The 10,000-nt window shown below is 51.8% G+C and overlaps 1 protein-coding gene across 1 annotated transcript in view; it reads right to left on the bottom strand.

The window, feature by feature from the left end:
• The window catches only part of rbm27 (RNA binding motif protein 27), a 31,753-nt gene that overhangs the window by 19,082 nt on the left and 2,671 nt on the right, over nucleotides 1–10,000 (bottom strand). Inside the window, exons 5-13 of the mRNA XM_080549971.1 lie at nucleotides 9,376–9,641; nucleotides 8,299–8,622; nucleotides 6,218–6,457; nucleotides 5,302–5,429; nucleotides 5,202–5,259; nucleotides 3,326–3,487; nucleotides 1,893–2,043; nucleotides 1,293–1,446; nucleotides 328–624 (exon numbers count right to left, since the gene is read on the bottom strand). Of these exons, the coding sequence (XP_080406097.1) occupies nucleotides 328–624; nucleotides 1,293–1,446; nucleotides 1,893–2,043; nucleotides 3,326–3,487; nucleotides 5,202–5,259; nucleotides 5,302–5,429; nucleotides 6,218–6,457; nucleotides 8,299–8,622; nucleotides 9,376–9,641 (1,780 nt within the window). The remainder of the gene's footprint in view (nucleotides 1–327; nucleotides 625–1,292; nucleotides 1,447–1,892; nucleotides 2,044–3,325; nucleotides 3,488–5,201; nucleotides 5,260–5,301; nucleotides 5,430–6,217; nucleotides 6,458–8,298; nucleotides 8,623–9,375; nucleotides 9,642–10,000) is intronic.

The raw sequence follows: 10,000 nt of genomic DNA, 5'->3' as shown, positions 1-10,000 counted from the left end.
CAATTATTTCATAATTGTTACAGGCCTACAGACGACAGATGAGGGAGGGAGGGGGAGGGAGAGAGAAAGAGGGAGAGAGAGAGAGAGAAAGAGGGAGAGAGAGAGAGAGAAAGAGAGAGAGAGAGAGAGAGAGGGAGAGAGAGAGAAAGAGAGAGAGAGGGGGAGAGAGAGAGAGAGAGAGAAAGAGAGAGGGAGAGAGAGAGAGAGAGAGAGAGAGAGAGAGAAAGAGAGAGGGAGAGAGAGACTCTGTTCTATTCCCAGTCGGCCTGTCACCCAGACTGAGGCCCAGGGTGGAGCTGAGGGCCCCGTGGTGGAGGTTCTCCTCACCTTGTGGTGCCCTGGGTGCTGTGGCCCCATGGCGGAGCTCTGCCCTGGGCCCTGTCCTTGTCCTTGTCCCTGTCCAGGCCCGTGCCCTGGGTTATGTCCCTGCTGGTCCTGGCTCTGGTTCTGGTTCTGCTGGTGCTGGTGTTGGTTCTGGTTCTGGGCGGGGGCGTTGTCACGGTGCCAGTAGACCCGGATGAAGCGGTTGTTGAGCACGGCCTCTGTGCTGGAGATGGCCCGCCTGGCCTCCTGGTTGGCCGTGTACTGGATCAGCGCCGCCTCGGGGTCGCCACCGAACACCACCTGGAGGGAGGGGAGAGAGAGGGGGGGGGGTGAGAGAGGGGGGGAGAGGGGGTGGGGAGAGAGGGGGAGAGGGGAGAGAGAGGGGGGGGAGAGAGAGAGGGGGGGAGAGACAGAGAGAGAATAAGACAGAAAGAGAGAGGGAGGGAGAGAGAGGGAATAAGAGAGAGAGAGAGGGAGAGGGAGAGACAGAGAGGGAGGGAGAGAGAGATTTATTATTATTATCATTGAATTATTTAGTCATTTAAAGGCAATATTAAACAGATGGGTTTTTAGTCTTGACTTGAACATATTTGCTGAGGTTGCATCCCTAATGTAAACTGGCAGTGCATTCCACAATCTGGAGCATAAAATGAGAATGCAGCCTCACCAAACCTCTTCTTTTGTACACAGTGTCAGAAGACCTGAGAGCTCTATTGGGCTGATATGCTAGCAGAAGACCTGAGAGCTCTATGGGGCTGATATGCTAGCAGAAGACCTGAGAGCTCTATTGGGCTGATATGCTAGCAGAAGACCTGAGAGCTCTATTGGGCTGATATGCTAGCATGATATGATATGACCAAACAGTTACTTATCTGAGAGGAAACTTCAGTTTAAAATGATTTCTGTCAGTCAGATTGGTTGCTACTGGTAAACAGAAGACATGGTCGTACACTACGCTGGTTCCTTACCTGGATATTGACGATGGTTCCAAACTTGCTGAAGTGCTCGTTCAGCTTGGTGATGTTGTTCAGGTCGCGGGGGATCTTGCGCACCTCCAGTTTGGTGTTGACGTAGTGATAGTTGGTGGGGAAGTTGGGCTTGTGTTGGTTGTTGAAGTTTGGCCTGGAGGGAGGAGGAGGGAGGAACAAACGACATGTGAGTGACAGGGCAGGGGAGCCAATCACAGAGCTACGTGGAAGCAGGGGAGCTAATCACAGAGCTACGTGGAAGCAGGGGAGCCAATGAGGGCAGAGGCAGAGAGGCAGCCAAAGAGAGCAGAGGCAGAGAGACAGCCAATGAGGGCAGAGGCAGAGAGGCAGCCAATGAGTGTGCTGTGGAGGCAGACAGGCAGCCAATGAGGGCAGAGAGGGAGTCAGCCAATGAGGGCAGAGAGGGAGTCAGCCAATGACTCCCTTTGGAGAGTCAGAGGGAGAGAAAGAATAAGACAGAGAGAGAGAGAGAGAGAGAGAGAGAGAGAGAGAGAGAGAGAGAGAGAGAGAGATAGAGATGGAGAGTCGGGCGCTGTTGTGAGTGCTCAGCGTGGGCGGGGGTGTGTGTCAGCTTCTTACTTGTCCATCCAGGGCTTCTTGGGCGGGGGTCCCTCCGTGGGGCCTGGGGGTCTCTTCCTGGCCTCCTGCTCGGCGTTGTAGCGCTGGGGGGGTGCTCCCCCGCTGGGCACGCTGGCCACCGCCGGCTCCGTCTGGATCACGATGTTAGCGGCTGCGGAAAGACGGAAAAGACACAACGAACGCATCGTCATCATCAAGGATCGGTGTGCCACGTGTAGCGGTCGGAGAGGAGAGATGGGAGGGATTGTTGGGGGGGCGGCTGGTTTCACAGACAAGGCTTAACACTAGAACAGCCGTGCCTTTTTTAACCTACGAAAAGAGCCCCTCTTTACAATGCTAAGCTGCTATTTACACACAACGACCACTAGTTGGCCGCTACACAGAAAACAGACATTGACAAGACAGCTACATTGACAAGGCAGCTACATTGACACGACAGCTACATTGACAAGGCAGCTACATTGACAAGGCAGCATACATTGACAAGGCAGCTACATTGACAAGGCAGCTACATTGACAAGGCAGCTACATTGACAAGGCAGCTACATTGACAAGGCAGCTACATTGACAAGGCAGCTACATTGACAAGGCAGCTACATTGACACGGCAGCTACATTGACAAGGCAGCTACATTGACAAGGCAGCTACATTGACAAGGCAGCTACATTGACACGGCAGATACATTGACAAGGCAGCTACATTGACAAGGCAGCTACATTGACAAGGCAGCTACATTGACAAGGCAGCTACATTGACACGGCAGCAGACATTGGCAGAACACCGGCAATGGTGCTGGTGTTGTCTGATGACATATAGCGTTTCCCTGTTTGTCCTGGCCCCTGGACAGTTTTAGGTGTTGAAGGAACATCTTGCTTGCCGGCTTGAGTAACGTGTCTCTTTCACTACGGACTTAAAATGTCCACAAGCCAACTTCGTCTACGGTCTAACGCGTATGCCATATCGTCACAAGGTCTCGGGTTCGATTCCGGCCATCGACATATCCTGCATGTCGCCTCTCTCTCTACCTCCCTCTCTCTCTCTCTCTCCCTCCCTCCCTCCCTCCCCCTCCTTCTCTCTCCCTCTCTCTCCCTCTCTTTCTCCCTCCTTCTCTCTCTCCCTCCCTCTCTCCCTCCCTCCCTCTCTACCTCTCTCTCTACCTCTCTCTACCTCTCTCTACCTCTCTCTACCTCCCTCCCTCTCCCTCTCCCTCCTTCTCTCTCTCCTTCTCTCCCCCCTCTCTACCCCTCCCTCCCTCCTTCTCCCCTCCCTCCCTCCCTCTCTCTCCCTCCCTCTCTCTCTCTCTCTCTCTCTCCCTCCCTCCTCCTCTCTCCCTCCGTCTCCCCCCCTCTCTCAAGCAGAAAACCCCAGAAAAACAAACAAACAAAAACAGAACTATCGTCTGAGTGGTTTGGGTGGGGACGTGATAAACCCACTTGTGGCGATACCTCTGGAGCCTTGTTGTCCGTCCCCCGAGGTGAGCCCGATCAGGTTAGGCCTCTGGGTCTGGATCCGGGGGATGAAGTGGCGGTACTGGGGGCGGCCCGCGGTCGTGATGCCCGGGGACTCTGGGTTGTACCCCTCTGGGTCGTAATTATCTGTCAACACAGGAGAGGGGGGAGAGGAGGAGGGGTAGGAGAGGAGGAGGGGGAGGGAGGAGGAGAGGGAGGGGGAAGAGACATCGTTAGAACAACGACAAACATCGGGTTAGAATAGAACCGGGGGGGGGGGGGGGGGGTATCCAATCCTCCCTTTGTTGTTACGTTTGTTTTTATTCCAATTTATTTAATAAATGTATCAAAAAAATAAGCCTGGATTTGTCCTTTAGGTGACGTTGATGGAATACCCCCCAGTTTAGCCCAGCTGTGAGTCAGACAGCAGGGCTAGGCAACACAGCCCCTCCCCCCCCCCCCACCACCCCTGGTCACTATGTGGCTGGCTACAACGCCAGTACGCCCTAACAGCTCAGTAAGTAGTTCAGCTCAAGTTCTGATCCATGCAGTGGTCATGGGACCGGTCGTGCACTACTACAGCAGGAGACATGTAGAGCCAGTTAAAAATGTACCGTTCCACATTTAATGAGGAGGGGGGGGTTTTGGTGAACTGCACTCGCACTTAATATCATGCATCTTTCATTTCCTGAAAATGCTGGCCCCGCAGAATGACAGGGGGACATGACACTGGGGACAGCACTCGTCTCATCTGAGAGACACACTTTAGAAGCAGGGTTCCCACACCTTCTGAAACATCAAATTCAAGCAGCTTTCAAGGAATTTCAAGACTCAATTCCCTCAAATTCAAGGGAACCACCACGGCATAGTTTGAGACATGATCTAGATGAGAATGTATAGAATAGGAATGACCATGAACGGTTTTCAAATCTAACGGCGTTATGTTGGTTCAAAATCTAGCTAAGTAATTATTTATGTATTTATGTAAACCAACCCTTTATTTATGTAAACCAGCTCCTTCCCTTCTTGTGCTTTTTTTAGTTTTTTTTTTCTTTGCTAGCACCAGGGGAGCCACTCCTTATAAATTTCGTTGTTTGGTACCTGTACTATAGCAATGACAATAAAGACCATTCATTCATTCATTCATTCATTCATTCATTCATAACCTTAGTAACTAGTATGGTTGTTTTATTCCCTTCTACATGTTACCTATATTATAAAAACATTTTGAGAGAGAGGGGAATTCAAGCACTTTCAATGACCCATGTCGATTTTCAAAAACCTTTAAGGCCTTGATTATTTTTCTCTCAAATTCACAAACTTTCAAGGATTTCAAGGACCCGTGGGAACCCTGTAAAAAAGAGGATGACCATCAGTACATCTTTTTAGTTCATAAACAGCGCCACCCGCTGGTGGAAAGCCGTCACTGCGGGCCGGGGTGGGCGCGTAGTAGAAATGACTAGATCATGCAAGCAGCCAATAGCAGGCGGGCGTAGGGGACCGGGACCAGCCACGCGAACAAACTACTCCTCCGAAAAAAGGGAAAATCATTCAGAACACACACGTCATGTGACGTGACAAAAAACTAACAAAAAACACACTTTCTAAACAACAAGCAGAACCAAATGTCTTTGTTCCTCGTCACTTAGGCCACAACAGACGGGCAGGAACAACACAGGGATTTGACATGAAAAAAAGACAGAGTGGCCCAAAGAAGAGAGACTCTACAGAAAAACATACACCCCCTACACCCCCACCCACCCACCCTCTACCCCCTACCCCCCCACAGCCAAATCTAACGGGAGCTAAGCTGTTCGTACGCCTGCCAAGCAGAATGAGATAAAAAGGCATAGCTGCTTACATTCAGACTGAACGTATTGGGGGTGGTGGAGCGAGACAGAAGAGGAGGAGGAGGAGGAGGAGGAGATGGAGGGAGGAGGAGGAAGAGGAGGTGGAGGAGGAGGAGGAGGAAGAGGCGGAGGAGGTCCGACTCCGGGCGGTCCCAGAGAGGAGCCGGGGGGACAGGAAGCGCCTCCTGATTGGTGGTTGGGGGGGTCTATCCCACCGGTTGGGATTAACGGGAGGGGTCCTATGGAAGATACAATCCCAGACTCAACCCCCGGTACCCAGGAAATCACAGACACAGACAGACAGAGAGACACAGACACATACAGACAGACACAGACACAGTGGGGCAGATATCTAAAAATGTTTACATTTAGCGGACACCTTTATCCAAAGCGATTTACGACACGTACATTTTGTCTAAGTAAGTCAATCGACTGTCCCTCAGCCAATCAGCTCTTTTTTTATTTTTATTAATTTATTTACAGCAGAGAAAACTGTCCAGTCATCCATCAAGTCACCGCAAGAGACAGTCATCTCTGCTGAGGGGCCGGGGGCCAAAATAAAAATAAAATTGTATTTTATCTTTACCTTTTCATTTGACTGTTTTCCCCTGCTTTTATATTCATGTTATGCTTGTATATGTTTTTATATTCACTTTATGTTTTTCACTTTATGCTTTATCTGTTGTAAAGCACTTTGAGCTGCAATTATTGTATGAAAGGTGCTATATAAATAAAGCTTTACTTACTTACAACGCTAGAAGGTATGCTACTACTAACATACCTGTGTGTGTATGCTGCTGTCAATACCACCTGTTCCTGAAGGTATACGACACATTGGACTGAAGAACTAGATATGAACGCTCGATAGACAGGCTAAAATGACCCCCCCACCTCACACACAACACAAAAAAAGGACAGCGTGCACACAGACGAGTGAGAGTGCGACAACATACATAATGAGAAACCCCCCCCTACCCCTGCCCCAGCCCCCCCCAAAAAAAACTGTCCAGTAGTGTGTGTTACTCACCGGGGGGCATGGGGAAGATGCCGGGGGGCGGGGGCTGTCCGTGGGGGGGCGGGGGGGGCATGGGCATCCGGAGGGCGGGGGGGGGCTCCGTCATGGGGGGCATGGGCAGCCGGACGGGAGGGGGCATGACGGGCGGGGGGGGGAACGGGATCATGGCTGGCAGCGTCACGTCGTCCACGACCAGGGGGTCATTGCCGTGGTCGAACGGACAGAGGTCGCCTCGCACGCAGAAACCTTTCTCTGGAGGGGGGGAGGGGGGGGGAAGAAAGGGGGAGAGGGAGGGAGGGAGGGGAGGGGGAGGGAGGGAGAGGGAGGGAGAGGGAGAGAGACAGAGACAGAGACAGAGAGAGGGAAAGGGAGGGAGAGGGGGAGAGAGAGGGAGAGAGGGAGAGAGAGAGAGAGAGAGAGAAAACAACTTTAATACAGTCTTCTTGGAGGACACTGTCTTGCCAGCGTTATTTTGGATGCATTAAAATGTCTCTAAATGGATCTAACGACCCATGAAATGATTCCTAATTACTTTGCATTCTTTCCAACGTGTGTAAAGTTAACACGCTTAGCCATATCGTAAACGCTGAATCATGTGTTCCTGTTTTAAGTTGTTCTGGATAACAACATCTGCTAAATCACTCGGGAAAAAAAAAAGGATAGAAACCTATTAGAAATGTTTTCTACTGTAATAAGAAGAAGAAGAAAATAAATCCTTGTCCTTCTTCTTGTGACAGTCAAAGACCTCTGGCCCCAACATAGATTACTTTTTCTTATGACGACTGACTGTATAGATGATTCACTTACTTAAGACAAATGGATTTGTTGTAGTAAGTCGCTTTGGGATCATGAGGGTGCCTGCTAAAAGCCAGAAATGTAAAACGTAATGTCTTTTAAGTCTCTCTGGATCAAGACATCTGCTAAACGACTCGAATGCAAAAAAATAAAATATATATATATTCTATTAGCAACCCTGGGCCGAAGACTATTTGCCAGGCGAATCCTTTTGACGAAAACAGACGTTTCTAGAAGCTTCCAGGTGCTCCGTCTCCTTTAGCCACGACAGCGACAGACTGAGGTTGGCCTGGGTGGCTGGGGGGGGCAGGGTGACAGATAGCTCTGTGCAGCTGAGACACTGTTAGATAAATATAAACACCGCCCCCCCCCCCCCGGGAGAACTGCCGCTTAGCCCTCAACCTGATCTGCTGCTCCCCAGGGGAGGGGGGGGGGGGGGGGTATAGAGACTGTTAAACATCGCTCATTAGTGAAGCCTTAAAACATGACGAGAGACTATTAGGGAAGGTTCTAATAATAATAATAATAATAATAATAATAATAACTTTTATTTGTAAAGTGCTTTTAAAAAAAAACACAACTATCACACCGCCAGTTGGAACGTTTACAACCCTACAGGTGGTTTATCCGAGTGTTTGTCGTTTGTCGTAGTCTCTCTGGATAAGCTTGCTAACAAAAGGCACACGATGAACCGAGGGGGGTCATCTGCACGTCGGTGCGCCGCGAAACTCGACATCCGTCGAGCGCTACTATCGAACCGCAGCACGCCGAGCGGCGAGAGCTCGTTCCTGACGCCTGCCTACCGACAACCCGCGTGCTGATTATTCACCGAAAACCAGAAAGGCCTACCAGATGAACGACAGAAACATTAGCTAAGACGTACCTCTTCTCCCCGGCCTTTGACCTGAGGTGAGCCTGCCTCCCGACAACCAACTGCACTTTTCTTTCTGCACCTGTTGTATTCTGTATCGCACCTTGTTTTGGTTTTAGTGTATTTTTATTTGAGAGACAGAGACAGAGAGAGAGAGAGACAGAGACAGACAGAGACAGAGAGACAGACAGACAGAGAGAGACATCAAGAGAGAGAGAGAGAGAGAGAGACAGACAGACAGAGAGAGAGAGAGAGACAGAGAGAGAGAGAGAGAGAGAGAGAGAGAGAGAAAGAGTAGCGCTCTACAACCAGAGTCAAAACTGAGCAAACACCATTGCTAAGCCTTCCTCGCACGGTATCTAACGGGGCCTTTGGACCTGACGTGGACTCGCGGTGTCTCTGTGTGTGTGTGTGTCGCCCCCTTTACCGTCGTAGTCACGGCAACGGTGCTTGAGTGAAGTGCTCTTGTTGAAGGGCTTGACGCCCCCCCCCTCCCCCCGCTGGCTGGAGTAGTAGTGGGACCAGCTCTCCGTCGTGCTGTCGGGCAGGTGAGCCGGCGCTACCACGGTTACCGAGCTGGGGACGGGGCCCCCCGGGGGGGGGAACGACGGGTGCTGGGGGGTGGGGAGGGGCAGGAGGGGGGGCGGGTGCTGCTGCTGCTGCTGGGGGGGGGGGCCGCCGCCCAGGGACCCGGCGGAGGGGTTGAAGATCTCCGGTTCTTTCCTCTCCACTTCAAACTTTGACCTGTAGTCTGTTGAACATACACAGACACACACACACAAGAGGTCAAGATCAAATGTCACCTTGGTAGACCCGGACTGGGTTAGTTAGTTAGTGGGTGGGTTAGTTAGTTAGTTAGTTAGTGGGTGGGTTAGTTAGTTAGTGCATCCACACAGTGCCTTCGAGGACCCCCCCCTCCCCCCACCTTGTGCAAGTTCAATAAATAGGCTAGTTCTTCCTCCATAGCTCTGACATGAACCTAACTCTTTTTCTGTTTAGTTGTTTAATAGTTGGTACGATTATTTAGACAAAGACAGGATGCTTTACACATAAAACACCCACCTCCCATAACACAAATGAATACATAACATACCATACCCCCCACTCCTCCATCCCATAACTCATCCCCCCCTCAGTGCTATTTCTCAGAGGAACATACCACATTCTTGTTGCTGAAAACAAGGAAACTAGAGACAGTTGCTCTGGTGTTAGCCTCCGGTGTTAGCCTCCGGTGTTAGCCCCTGGTGTTAGCCCCTGGTGTTAGCCCCCGGTGTTAGCCCATGGTGTTAGCCCATGGTGCGTGTTATCCCTGGTGTGTGTGTCCGTGCCCTGATGTGTGTGTGTGTGCCTCACTTCTCCCTGTCTCTGCTCTTCCCCCGGCTCCCACTCCTGGTGTTACCCCCTGCTGTGTGTGTGTGTGTGTATGTGTGTTACCCCAGGTGTGTGCGTGTGTGTTACCCCTGGTGTGTGTTACCCCCTCCGTGTGTCCGTGTGTGTGCCTCACCTCTCCCTCGGTTGTGCTCTCTGTCTCTGCTCTTCCCCCGGCTGCCGCTCCGGCTCCGGCTGCGGCTGTAGCTGCGCCCGCGAGAGTTGCCCCCGCGCCGGTGCTCTCCTCCTCCTCCTCCTCCTCCTCCTCCTCCTCCTCCGTGCCTCTCCTGCCTCTCCCCCCGGTGTGACTCCCCCCCGCCGCCGCCTCGGCCGCCTTCGGTCTTACCGTGGCGGTCCGTCTCCCGGCGTTTGCGGTCGTCCCGCCGGCGGTCGTCGCGAACCCTGCGAGCACAGACGCGCGTTAGCGGCAGTTTGTCACCCAGGAACAACATGTCAACGTTTCGTGGTTCACAGTGAAGGACTGTGGGGGTGTTGTCGGTGTTTCTTGTTTTTGTGTCACAGCGGTAAGTGTCAAAAGGCCAGGAGGGACACGAGGGGTTTAATCAAGCTCTAACCTCCACCGGGGAGTCGCTATAATAAAGTCTATTCACTTGAGAGGGGAGGGAGGGAGGGAGGGAGGGAGGGGGGGAGGGAGGGGGTGAGGGAGGGAGAGAGAGAGACACACACACACAGAGAGACACACACAGAGAGAGAGAGACAGAGAGAGAGAGAGACAGAGAGAGAGAGAGAGAGAGAGACAG

The sequence above is a fragment of the Nansenia antarctica genome (assembly GCF_963989245.1).
Source record: "Nansenia antarctica genome assembly, chromosome: 20".
Lineage (NCBI taxonomy): Eukaryota > Metazoa > Chordata > Actinopteri > Argentiniformes > Microstomatidae > Nansenia > Nansenia antarctica.
This window is presented reverse-complemented; position numbering and strand designations above follow the sequence as displayed.